Source organism: Olea europaea, chromosome 11 (assembly GCF_002742605.1).
Source record: "Olea europaea var. sylvestris chromosome 11, O_europaea_v1, whole genome shotgun sequence".
Taxonomy (NCBI): domain Eukaryota; kingdom Viridiplantae; phylum Streptophyta; class Magnoliopsida; order Lamiales; family Oleaceae; genus Olea; species Olea europaea.
In genome coordinates this window covers 1,802,579-1,816,522 of record NC_036247.1, presented here as the reverse complement: position 1 = coordinate 1,816,522, position 13,944 = coordinate 1,802,579, and the positions used below count along the sequence as shown (strand labels likewise).

At 35.9% G+C, this 13,944-nt stretch overlaps 2 protein-coding genes across 3 annotated transcripts; one reads left to right on the top strand and one right to left on the bottom strand.

Annotated features, from left to right (window-relative positions):
* The first annotated feature begins 3,774 nt into the window (after positions 1-3,774).
* On the top strand, positions 3,775-5,150 carry LOC111404296 (cytochrome b5-like). Its single transcript, XM_023033126.1, has 4 exons — positions 3,775-3,877; positions 3,967-4,109; positions 4,510-4,576; positions 4,897-5,150. The coding sequence occupies exons 2-4, from the start codon at positions 4,032-4,034 to the stop codon at positions 5,148-5,150; spliced, it is 399 nt and encodes a 132-aa protein (XP_022888894.1). The 5' UTR covers positions 3,775-3,877; positions 3,967-4,031.
* Positions 5,151-9,717: 4,567 nt separating this feature from the next.
* Positions 9,718-13,944, bottom strand: LOC111402910 (small G protein signaling modulator 1-like). 2 transcript variants are annotated; one of them, XM_023031230.1, is made up of 5 exons: positions 13,337-13,944; positions 12,077-12,230; positions 11,878-11,927; positions 11,377-11,430; positions 9,718-11,244 (listed from the first exon to the last, which is right to left on the bottom strand). In XM_023031230.1, exons 1-5 carry the CDS (start codon positions 13,504-13,506, stop codon positions 10,005-10,007), a joined length of 1,668 nt encoding a protein of 555 aa, XP_022886998.1. In that variant the 5' UTR covers positions 13,507-13,944; the 3' UTR covers positions 9,718-10,004. The 2 variants fall into 2 exon arrangements, with proteins under 2 accessions (XP_022886998.1, XP_022886999.1); XM_023031231.1 differs by having other exon boundaries at positions 12,077-12,212.

Genomic DNA, 13,944 nt, shown 5'->3' with positions numbered 1-13,944 from the left:
CCATATCTTCTTTTTATTTGTTAACATGAGTAGGTAGATTATGCACGTTAAATCGGAAATCCCGAAGAGAGGATATAATGTTAACATTGGTTGATACTTTTGCTGTCACCAATTGCAGTATTTTTGTGTATTAAAATCAGCCTATGCAATGTTTATTTTTAATGATTATAATGTCTGCAAATTTATAGCAAGCCCGGTCCTGTGCAGAGGCCAATGACTTAGGCCCAAAACTGAAGGGGCCTCATTTGGTCCTTTTTTTTTTTTTTAAGGTGTGAAATTATGTAAAAAGAACATCGGTATTTTTTTTTTTATTTTTTTGTCTTTTGAATTGGGCTTTTTCTCTTCTTCCTTTTCTTTTGTGCTCGTCTTCTCGTCTTCTTTGTTTTTCGCCACAATCAGCAGGCAGTGGCTAAAAGGGTCAAAAAAATTTTTGGGGGCCTAATTTATAAACTTCGCCTCGGGCCCTAACAATCACAGGACCGACCTTGATATATAGATTATTCTGTCACTATATAATGCTGTAGTTGGTAGAAGTTGTTGACTAATGGTATGGTTGAACACCTCCTGTATTTCACTTGAAAAAAACTGTTGGTTATGTAGCTTCTGTACTCATCATTTTCTCTGCAAGAAATCTGTATTTTCTCTTCCTCTTTGTTTTAAAAAACCATCATATAAGCTGTCCACTGCTTTGTCAACTGCGCCTCATTTTTTGCACCGATTTTCCTTTCTTCTTTTGTTCTTTTATTTTTTATTTTTTGAGTTTCTACTCATTTTTATCATATTTTTGTCGATCACTATGACTATCTTTCTTTTCTTTATTCTTTTTTTTTTTCCCTATTATATTGTATCTTGAGACTATTTTAAGATTGAAGTTCTTTAATATTTCATGGATCTGTGATTCGATAGTACACAGTTTTATGACTCTGTGTGTATCATGCTAATGTGAGTATATTACACGTATAAATATTCATCGTAACAGTAAAGCGTATTATCACAGATACAGATAATGTTAGGTGTAAATTTCCATAGTAACCATCCCAATAGATTATATACACCACTCATTTCTACCCATTTAACCATCTGGAAATTTCATAAATGTCAATTTCCTTTAATTCTATTTGATCAAAAACTAGAATTCAGATTGTTTTTGTATTACTAGTACTCTCTAAAGTTGTTTCCGAATCATGACATATTTGATTATAAGGTTAGAATAAAGCCAGTCAGACAGGCTAAAAAATAGTGAATCAGAGGACAATTGAATTAACAGAAATTGATTAACTGTTTTTTTTTTCAAATTGTCCAATCATGTTTCGACACGTGTCCACCCTGTTTCTTACCATGTTTTTGAGCCCGTCTATATAGCAGTATTGATTAGGTTAACACTCACCAATCGTCTTGTAAACATGGCTCCAACCTGTAGAAAAATAATGAAGAAATGTGAACATCCTGCCACAGAAACTCATAACAGAACCAATATTTCACTTGTAAACCAAGAGAACATTCCCCAATCAAAGTCTGTTTACAAGTTCCCCATATCATATCAGAGAAATAAGCTTCCACTTGTTGCAATGAGTTTTTACTTCTCATCAAACCATTGGAACTAAGATCCGACCAAACCATTCATCGTTGATTTAGAATAACAATTAAGGACAGTGCGATCTATGTTTTTCTTTGAATTCATCAGTTACAAACTATAATACATATATGTAAAATGGAAAAAGAGTAATCGTAGGATGCGGTATTTTTAGTAAGTTTGGGAAAATTTCAAATCAAAACCAAATTAGTTGGTTTGGGTAAATTTCAAATCAAACCAACAAACTCTAACTCTCAAATCGAATCGAACCAAACCAAATCGGTTTGGACTTTTTAGTCCAAATTAATCTTTTTTTAAAAAAATTGTCCGAGTTTTAGGTGCACTTATAATCAAATAATTTTATATTATGATAACAATTGATTAACAAATAAAATCAGGTTAATAAAGACGGATCAACATAAAACTTAATTTTTTTTTTTTTTTTTTTATGTATTATGTAGTCTGACTGTCTGAATATGGAAAAAAATATTAAGTATAACATGATAAGCTTGTGAAAGAAAATTCCCAATGCTATTACTTACCGGCAACATCATAGATTGGAGGGAATCGAGATCCGGTTATGAGATTAGAGTTTATATTTTGATTTTAAACTTTCTTAAATTAAAAAAACAATGAACACGTAAGTGTGTTAGGTTGGTTCAGTTAACCAACGATTTGAAAACTTCAAACTATGACTGAATTGACCTAACATGATTTTGTTTAAAAGAAAATCAAACTAAACCAATTATCTGTGTCTAACCAACCCAAACTAATTCGAGTCGATTCAGTTTGATTGGTTTGGTCGATTTTTCGATTTTTTTGCCTAGACCTATTTGGTATACCGTCGAGCCTTATTTAATTCTAGTTAAATTGTGCAAGATCAATTAAGAAATTCTTTCAATACTTTGGTTGACAATAGTTTATTGACTCGTAGTGCATAAAATTCTAAAATAAAACACTTTTTATTGACTCAATTCACTTATTTATTTTTTTAAAATAATGCTATACAAGATTTGTTTAAATGACTTAGAAATAGACATCAAATTTGATTTTTAGAAATTAAGGAGTCTACCGTATTGGAATTCAACAGCCCATCAATTGGACGCACACTCCCGTGGACTATTCGTTTGAATCTTTTTCTTTCTGTGGGCTGCCAATCTATGGGTCCAAATTGGCAAGTTCAATATTTTACTTTCTTATTATTGAGGGTACCCTGTATTCAGAAATATATTATTATTATTATTATTATTATTATTATTATTATTATTATTTTGTAACTGTATTCTTCCCAACTTTTTATCAATTAACAAATTTTGTACTTGATTATGGTTTTCAACCTAAAATATCGATAGGAAATCAAAAGATTTACTTGCCTTTAATTTTTTAAACAAGTAAAAAAGAAAATATATGCAAAATTGTGTAAATAGACAATGGCGACTCTGTCGTGAGAAGCTACGCTTCCTTCTTGCTTGATGAGGGGCGTCTATTCATCGATGCAGACTTAAAATGCTCTTCAAATCATTCTGGATGGTGACCCATCACTCGACTCTCAATCTCAACTTGTGATGGGTTTTGATAATTTTTTTTTTTTTTTAACGAGATATCCCAACTTGCGCCAGACTATATCTTCGTATCTGAACCTCCGGCCCCTCAACTGTTAAGGGAGGTAAATCGCAGGATGTGCCCTTATTGGTTCCCAGGTTTTGATACTTTGTATATACTTTGAGATGCTTCTCCTCGTCAATTAAAGATTTTGATTTTCATGATAGGCTTATCTTTAAGAAGTTAGCCTTCCAAGTCAAGTTCTTTCGATTGGTATTTGGTTAACTCAACTAGTCTTACCTTATCTTTCCTAACGTTCGTATTGGTCCCATATTTTAAAGCGCGCTAATAGAATTTGTATATGAAAATCCTGATTTTCTATTTAATAAAAAATTAATGATAAAAATGTGATGAAAATGTTATACATTTATGAACAAATGCCCGTCCGAACTAAGGTTACATTACATTACAAACATGTCCTTATCGTTCCCTACTTTCAACATTAATTAAAAAATGGGAACGTTGTTCTAACTTCTAACCTGAAAATGTTATCTTATCTTCTCTTTGACTGATTCCTTATAGTATGCAACTTCCGTCAAAGTTTGATGGCCAAAATGTCAATTCAATCAAAGATCAGGACATTTAAATATGGTTAAAATCCATACTCCAGGCTGTCAGTCTTTGCATTCTCTCTCTCTCTCTCTCTCTCTCTCGCTCTCAAAAAGGCAATTGAAGTGAGAAAATTTTTGGAATCCGTTGAAGGTAAGAATTTGATTTTTCACGATTCCATTTTTTGTTTGGTATATACATTTAATTCGGTATATAACGATGTTTTTATATGCATTCTGTAGTATTGTATACAGTGTTGAACTTATTCGAGGGAATCTGTGTTCAGCGAATTGCTTGTGAGCTAAAAATGGCGAAATTGTACACATTTGAGGAGGTTTCCAAGCACAGAAGTATCAAGGATTGCTGGCTTGTAATCGAGGGAAAGGTCAGATTATTGTTTTGAATTTCTGATTTCAGATTTGTAATTTGTTTCCGTTATAGTTTGGATTTGACCTTTTCTTATTCAATGATTGTTTCAAAATTATTTTCCAGTTCAGAATCTTTGGCCTTTGCTCATAATAAATTCTAATATCACCTGAACATGCTCTTACAGAGTTGATTTTTTTCTCCTGATTTAGTTTTGGCAAAGCCTGGGAAATTGGTGATGGTTTTGATTTGGGTGTGAAAAATTATGCAAATTTTGGGAACGCCCATATATCAAACAGAAACCATAGACTGTCTGCATTCTTTTAAATCTTTACTTTCGGGTTTCATTGGAAGTTACACTGTTTGAATTCTTCGTTTCAAATACACGGTGATCAAATGCTGCAAAATTGTTTCATCAGGTATATGATGTATCCCCATTCATGGATGATCATCCCGGAGGTGATGAAGTTTTGCTATCATCAAGTGGTAATGCTACAACAATCTACCCTTTTCAATTTCACTTATGTTAAGGATACTTTGCATAAGCAAAGATTTGGGTTAAGATGCGAAATTTTGATGTTGAATATTGAATGTAAATTGGTTAGTGAACTTATACGTTTCATTCAATTTGGTCATTCTGTTTATATCTAGTTTGACCAACGGAAAACTGATATGCAGTCAATTGGCTGCTCTGTTGGCAAATAGTAGATTGCTATGTCACCTCTAACCAATGGACATTGATGGAGTTATCAAATTTTTACAAAGATTTATATGTAAGATTGCCTAGTGAATTCGATGTGATGCAGGAAAAGATGCAACGGCCGACTTTGAAGATATTGGCCACAGTGATTCTGCTAAAGAGATGATGGACAAATATTTGATTGGGACGGTAGACATGTTGACAGTTCCCAAGAAACGCGCTTTTGTTCCTCCACAAGAAGTCGTGTCCAAGGCAAACAAGGGTCCGGATTTCACGATCAGGATTTTGCAGTTCTTTGTTCCTCTCTTGATTTTAGGGCTGACCTTCGTCGTCCGAAGCTACACCAAGGAGAAATGTTAAAAATTTTTAATTTTAAAAATGGTGTTTTAAGTTTTTTTTTTTTTTTTTTTTTTTTTTTTTTTTTTTGTTTCTTATCATAATTTCACTATCTTCTTTAGCAAAGGAAAAGTTCATGGAGATATATGATGACCTAGATTTCTTATTTAAGACCTTGATTTTTTGTTCCAATTCAATTTCGTAACTTCACATCTTCTTTAGTAAAGGAAAAACAACTTAGATACTTGTTTTTGTTGGGTTTTTGATATCCAATAATCCGGACGATGATTTAAAACAGTTGTTGGATTATTTATCGACATCATGGAATTGGCTCGACTCAGAGACGAACTACACTTTTGGATGGCTCGGGTTTGGGTTGAATGATTATTTGGTTAGTTGGATCATTTAGTGATTAATATGGAGTTGGAAATTAGTCCATTAGTTTATGTTATATGACAGCCCACTTAGAGATCTCTTGGCCCATATTTGATGACCTAAACTAACCTATATATATGTATTTATCTCCCAACCGTTTTTAGTATGTGTGTGTTGTAACAATGGAGAGGAGAGTTGAGAGAAGAGAGGCAGTCGAGAAAGATGGAAGCCATGTGAGGTTGTGAGTGAGATTCAACTATTGTGATATCTTCTTTTTCCTCTCCATACCTTTGTGGAAGCGGAAGTCTCGGGTCGAGTCGAGGTAAATCGGTGTTCATTTGATTATTTTTTGAGTTCGGAATCAAGATTTATTGAGGGATTTCCGCTACAAATGGTATCAGAGCTTGTGTTGTTAATAAATCTGTGATTTTTGGGGCTAAAGTCGAGCTGGAAGTGATCGAAAACGGATTTGGAAATTAGAGGCAGAAACTATCTAGTTTTTTTTTTTTTTTTTTCAAATTTCTGCCGGATCTGTTTTGGTGTTTTCTGGTGAAACCAAAAGGTGTTTGGCGAAACGGACACCACTGGTGGACTATGCAGGCGGAGGAGAAGCTAAAAGGGTGACAGATCACCGCCACCGGCGCGTGGGGATGCCGACGAGGCGCGTGAGGGCGCGTCTGGAGGAATTTGGCGATGATGTCTTCAGACAGAATGTTGCTGGTGACGATGCGGACCTTGCGGTGTTGTCGGATTTCAGTTTTGAGCAATGCGGTGAAAGTTGGACGATTTTGCCCTTGGACGTTCGGGTGTCGGGTGCTGTTTTCGTGTTGATGTGGTTGCTGGTGACTTTAGGATAAATAGTGATAGTTCTGAAGTGGTGAATTCGCATCTCTCGATATTTACGAACCTTCAGACGTGGTCCGCTCAGTATCGTATTCTTTGCTTTTTATTATTGCAGTTAAAATTAATGTGTAAGTTAATTATTTATTTTTCGCGTCAGAAGCCATCGTGTGGGGTGACGTTAGGTTTGGGGTAACCATTGCCTGTTGTTAGACCTAGGAATTACATGTTAATTAATTGTCTTAAATTCCATGTGAATTTGTTACCAATTTTTTCTACACCGATAGAATTGCATATGACCTTAGGAAAGTTTACTTGACTATTCTGTGTGAATTATATGTCAATATTTTGCTTGTGGTTATTATTTGGTATAGTTGGCATGTATAGGTCTAAGGCAAGTGCGAAAAATAAAATATGTTTTAACTGTGGTAAAACTTGGGCATAGTTGAAAGAGATTGTCCTAGAATGATAATAAAAAAAAAGATGAAGATAGAGAGAAGGCGAATGTGACTTTAAGGTCGTGTAGTGATCCTAGCGAGGTTTATTGAGAGAATAAACCTGGTTCTTACATTGCATCTGTGTGTAATCCTTTCTGCATGTATGTGATCATTTAATTTTGTTGCAATATTGATGTTACACTTTCAACTTGTTTGATGTGTGTAATTGCATGAATTAGAGTGATTTATTACTTTGTGTAACATGTTTACATGCATAGTGGGTTGAGTTTTGTGGCGTACTCTGTTTGCTCTGTAAGTGGTGTGAGAGTGTGGTAGTGAGAAGAAAGTTGGGCAGCTGTTTCTCTCCTTTATCTTTGTGAGCCTGTGTGGTTTGTGAGATTATGTGAGGCAGTCATGTTAGAGTTACCTTTTTTATCTTTGTGAGTCTCCTTTGTGAGTGTTGTGAAGTAACCGACTCTTTCTTCTATTTTTCTTTGTGAGTACCACCTTCGTCATTTTCTTTGTGGATTTTTTGGAGTTTCGGTGATTGGAGAACCTTTTGTGGTCACTGAAAGGTGTTGTCTTGCCATAGTAAATTTGAGATGCATTAGCAGTGAGTTTGATGTCTTTTGGTAAGGTGGAGTATAGATGCCTAGAGGTGAATTGGTGATATGCACGAGGGATGTAGAGTATGACATTTGGATCCTAAGTGGAGATGTGATCAAATGTGTAGAATCATTTATCTGTGAAAGAGACCCTGATCAGGTAGAGTGTGAGAGATGCACTTCTATCACTTCTGTAAGGCAAAGTCCCATTATCCACGTAGGTTGGGAGAAGTGATGTGGTGATAGAGGATTTTCCCGAGAGTTTAGGATCTATTGTTACATGCCAGTTAGACAAGAATTGAGTGATTAGTTTAGTGAGCATGGTGGGCGATGAGAGGAGATATGTGTTCTCGAGGTGTGAGTAACACGGAATGGGATATGATAAGTGTGGTGAGATCTTTTCTTAGGGTCATTTATGCATGTGTTGCACACGTAGTTGACCGTGGTTTGATTAACTAGGTGTTAATCTGTGGTTCTATGTGAACGTGATTTTGAAAAAATCTGTATGTGTGTTATCCTCTATATCTTCATCACATGATTGTTTATTCATTGTGAATACTTGTTTCTACTTGGGTATTCTTGACCTTAGCCCTGGTGAGTACATGAAGCAAGTATCGTATGTGTTTCGATTCGAAACACGAGGTAAGGTCTATGATTCTAATTTTATTGGATTACCTTAATTGTGCAAGTATAAACTGTGTGTTTTGGTTGCTTGCAAATTATTGAGCATCAAGGTGGAGATTGTTAGGTTTTTGATACCCAATAATCCGGGCGATAATTTAAAACAGTTGTCGGATTATTTATCGACACCATGGACTTGGTTCGACTCGGAGACGAACTACACTTTTGGATGGCTTGGATTTGGGTTGGATGATTATTTGGTTAGTTGGACCATTTAGTGATTAATATGGAGTTGGAAATTGGTCCATTAGTTTAGGTTATATGGCAGCCCACTTAGAGATCTCTTGGCCCATATTTGGTGACTTAAACTAACCTATATATATGTATTTATCTCCCAATCGTTTTTGGTGTGTGTGTGTGTTGTAGCAATGGAGAGGAGAGTTGAGAGTTGAGAGAAGAGAGGCAGCCGAGAGAGAGGGAAGCCATATGAGGTTGTGAGTGAGATTCAACCATTGTGATATCTTCTTCTTCCTCTCCAGACCTTTGTGAATTACTAACACCACCACCCTTCTTCTTTGTGGGGTTAGAGAGAAAGAGAGCAGTCCAAAGTAAAAACGAAAGTCTCTGGTTGAGCCGAGGTAAACCGGTGTTCGTTTGATTGTTTTCTGAGCTCGGAATCAAGATTTGTCGAGAAATTTTCGCTACAATTTTTATGAGTTCTATCTAAAAATTTAAGCTTTGAAAATGCTCTGCTTCGTAGACTAAGATTGTTCCATCTGACTAATAAGCTTGTGTAATATTTGCCCCCATCTCTAAAGAGGTTTTTCTACTTGGTGGTGTCCCCTTTCCCTCACCTTACTTTATTCTCTCTTAAGCTCCTCGATTTGGGGATTAATTGATTATATTCGAGAACAAAGTCCTTCCTAAAAACACCATCAACAATAGATTGGTATCATGTTAGCCTGATTGGGCCATTTCACCCAATTATGGAGCACCAGCTATTAGAGGTGGCATCAGTGGTGCAATCGAGATATCTTGAAAATTGTGATATTGAAACCATCAACTTTAGATAAAAAAAAAGGAACCGGAACCAAAAAAAAAATCACACGGATGTCAATTCTAATAGCTTGTTTGGGAGCAATTTTTTGACCGTTATTTCACTATCCCAGCTGTCATACTTGACTTCTTCTCTCACAGGTGGATCCCATTTTTCCTCTAACGGTCAAAAAATCAATTCTCAAAATCACACCCAAACAGGCTTTAAGATGAAGAACCCAACTGATTTCAACTAGAACCAAACTGCACAGATTAATTCAATTTAGTCCAGGTCTATTTCAATGTTTTNTAAGATGAAGAACCCAACTGATTTCAACTAGAACCAAACTGCACAGATTAATTCAATTTAGTCCAGGTCTATTTCAATGTTTTCAGGTAAAAAAGCCAACCCCTAATAGCTATATATCAATTCTTCCTCTTTCCTAAAGGATTTTATAGTTGAAACTAAAACCATTTCAGATTTGAAAGTGATTTAACAATGATCATTGGGCTTGAAACTCGTCAAACTTCAATTCAATCAACAATCCGAATCCATCAATCCAAATGCATTCAAAACCTATAGAAGGATTTACCAATTCAAGCACCCATTTCTTTAAGAAGAAACTATGTCTGTTTCATTATTTAAACGACAATTAGGACAAAACAACCTAGACAAAATCCTCCTAACATACAGATATGGTATTAGTCAATTCATATATCAGTATCAACAATTTTAGTTCACCATCCACTGGATTCATCTCAAAAAATCAAGTATTCAGAACAAAGATGTTTTAGATAACTTAGAATTCCCCTTTATAAAACTCGACCAAGTAAAACGGCCTGCAACAAGTTTTTTTCCTCAACGTGTCTCAAATTTGAGTCCAAGAGACTTACCGGACACTTTTTTGACACGTTAAAGCTGGGATAATCAGAGTAAATAAATTAGCAAAGTGAACATGCGCACATCATAAAGGAGTCTCGATCTTGTCATGGAGGGTTACCACCAAGTTGTGTGCATCGTCCAGAAGCTTCCATACATCAAGATGCCCAGCCATTGCATTGCACTCCCTCAAAATATCGTCCATGCTATTATACTTTTCGATGATTTGTTTCCTCCTCTGCAATACAGAGGCTGCAATTGCGTAAAGCAAGAGATCATCTGTTGGTGGGGCTCGCTGCCTTATCCTGCTCCATGCTGACTTACCAATTCCAGCTCGAATTGCAGCCTGATCGGCCCACATGATCTCCCAAAGACACAGAGTTTGTTCAAAAGTCAGTTCCCGTCTGAAGAGTACCACCACCATTCTGTACACGAAAAAGCAATCCTCTGCCTGGAGTTTTTCCAAGTGTCTGAAAAGATGTGAATCCTTAAACTTGATAATTTTAGAAACAATGTTCAGTTGCCTTCTGATTCCTTCTTCATCAAGCCTGAAATTATGACGAGCCTTCTTCATGAAACCTACGAAACACCAGAAAGCTTCATGATCCTCTGTCATAACAGTAATTATGGGGGAGAGTAGATCGCTCATTCCCTGACAATAGCCAATTTCGGGGTCATAAAGTGCATAGGCTTCAAGAATGGCAACTAAACGGGCAGCATGAAAGATCCTACAGGGCTCAAGGTGATCATAATCCTTCAATCCAACAACCTCAGCAGAATGGTGTGCTTTGCCTTCTGACACAGTAGCCTGAACTGGGGAGTATGCTATCCATTCTCCACTAGCACGGACAGCATCAAGGCGGATGATTCGCTGCCAGGTGGCAAAATCTTCCGCACTACGGGGTTCTGACTGGACTTCCATCTTTGAGGGAGAAGAATCCTCCATAGAGAGAATATCACGATCATTCTCCGACCCATTTTCTGTGAAGTTGAAAGTTTGACTTGCATCGGGATCTTCGGAGGAGTCTGAGTACGATGAATCCGAGAATGCGATGACATTTGAATCTGTCACTCGTTTAGAACCAGCACATCCATCCATCATTGTGTTAGTAGGACGATCTGAGTCCTCATCATAAGGAAACCTTTCCTCACTGGAAAGGGATTCTCTGGCGCTCACAACATCGTCAGAGTTGGGGGAACCGATGCCTTCAACGAGACCTCCACTGTCACCATTGCTTGCCTCACCAGTTTCGTTTAACTTAAAGAAATCATTATTATGTTTGAGAAGCCGGAGACACTTTCTTCGTAGTTTCTCATATTCCTTTCTGCATCCAACAATTGAATGTCAAACGGAAGTGAATACAAAATATACTTAAAACATCAATATCAACTAATCAGCCACATGAAAAATAAAGATTTATAAATTAATATAATGGAAAAAGTAAGAGTTGACTAACATTTTCCGAGTTTTGATAATATCTCTTTCTTCTTTGGAACTGGATAAATCATAGCTGCAGAACGATATATAGTCAGAATCAAAGCAGAAAGAGATTTTGCCAACTAAATTTTCTTTAGATGCACCATAGAAACAGTAAGACAAGGGTAGATTGATTTAAAAAATTGCAGGAACATGAAGTAGAGATGCTTTTTCCCAATCCTTCTTTCCATTTCTCTTCAGATTCTAATGTGTAAAAGACGTTAAGGCCTCCATACTTTACCTTTCACTTACAACCACTAAAATAAGATGTCATGAACGAAACATGGGTCAAAGTTAAGAGATTTAAAACTACATTAATACTGACATTTTGAAATGATGACCATTATTGAACCAAATTAACCTTTACGTCCAAGACAGAAGGAAAATTAGCTAGTTAAGGACATTTCCAAAAGATCAGGTTTACATCATTAATCTCACCAATGACAGGCTGCTATCACTTCCAAAAAGAGAATCAACTTACACTCCAAGAAGAAATGGCCAAACCTCTGCCTTGATGCTAGGATCAACACCCTACATTTAGCAGTCATGAAAATCATATTCAAAAATGATTGCCAAGTATATTATCTCATTTATAGGCAAATAAAGCACAACAAAAGCTTTCAATTTTTTTTCCCTTCGAAACAGTGAAAACTTGAGAACCAAAAAAATGGGCAACTCACCCCACTGCGAACTTTCTTCAGAAATTTCACTCCACCATCACGAAGTTTTCCATCTGATGTAAACAAATTTCTCCAATGACGAGATGATAGTATGTGTTTTCTTTTTCTGCGCGACCATGGCGATTTAAGATGACCTCTGGAAATGGAAATAATGCTAATTTTTCATTTGATGAATGAGAAAGCAATGTCAACAAAAGAATGTAAGTTGACAATCAAAACATTTAGAATAGAAGTATTTCATGTTATAAGCTTATATGGAAGGCTATAAATCTACAACCTTCTAATAGAAATAGCTACAATTCTTTACAGAATATTTTTCACAAACAAAAGATAACGAAAATGAATTAGTACCATATGACATTTGACTATAAAAATGTCACAAGGACCTCAAAACATTAACCTAGAACACAAGAAGAAGCATGATGAGGAGGATTTGCCAAAATCAAGGATGTCCTTGTAGCCATATAAAAGACTAACAATCACTAGCTTAATATATAAAGCAACGCAGACACAGGAATAAAAATGTTAAGACATAAAAAGATATTATAATCGGGAACAATCTTGCTTTCATAAAGAGGCAAGGTCAGCATAAAAAGCTATCACTGGATTTTTCTCTCCGTATTTAAGTCTTCCATCGTTCTAACTGTATGTCCTGACGTAGAATAAAAATTTTAACCATTTCCTTGTTCCTGTCAAGTGTGTAAAAATCTGAAAAAGCTCAAGTTTTGGGAAGAGGAGGTCAACTTCTAATTTCAAAGTAGATGTCTTCCATTTTACAAATTTAAAACTCAGAATTAAATCATCTAGCAGATACACTGCTCTGTACGTTCCAAATTGAACAGCCGTTCCTTCTAATTCCGAACCAACAGGACAAAGACAAACTAAGTGAAACTTTCCTTTCATGATATTTGACCAATTGTATGTTCTTGATATGAACATTTGAAATATTTAGTGGAACAAAAACAAAAAAAAATCTACAATAACATCATCAAATGCCACAACAAGACAAATGAATCCAACAAAGTCCTCAAACAATATTTGACTGGCAATATAATTGAGTACTAGTTTATGGCTCAGCTTCCAAGTCAAATTGAAATCACTCCACAAAAACAAAATCTTAAACATATTAACCGAATTTACTAAATCTGAGCTGCACTAGGTAATAGATTGAGCTCGCGGAGTAATTAACAAGATGTATAAGATCAAGATCTGAACTAGAAACAGTTACCAAACTATTTGATTAAAGGTAACGAGACTCACCGATGGGTTGAAGAAGAAGAACACGAAGCTGGTGAGGATGAAGCTACTACAAATAAAACCGATCTCAAATAAATCCAGGAAGAAGATGGTGAAGACGACGATGTATTTGAAGATGACGAGGAAGGCGAGGTAGATTTCGACGAAGTTTGACTTCGTTTTAGAGATTTCATCTACAAAACTTGTTATTTTTTCCAACTATTTCTCAAATAAATAATTCACTTCACTGTACCTCCTAGGGTTTTTTCACCTAGTACCGCACAATAAACCGGCGGCGAGAGTTATTCCGACAAACACATCAGAAGCGGCGGCACCACCGCCGGAGCGCATGGATGAAACTACAAAATGACGAAATTACCCCTTGGGATTGGATTGGATTGTGTTTTCCATCATTCCATTGATTAACCAACTGAAAACCAACTGCTTTATTGCTTTTTCTAACCTTTTTCTTTTTTCTCCACTTTTGCTGCTTTACTTTGTTGTCATTCATTAGTCATTTTCTTTGTCTCTTTCTTTCTAACAGAGAAGTGTGTGAATGATGATTTAGCTGCTCTTTCTCTCTCTAGACTTTTACAGAGAGATGTATTGAGAGATAGTGAACTGACTGGAGA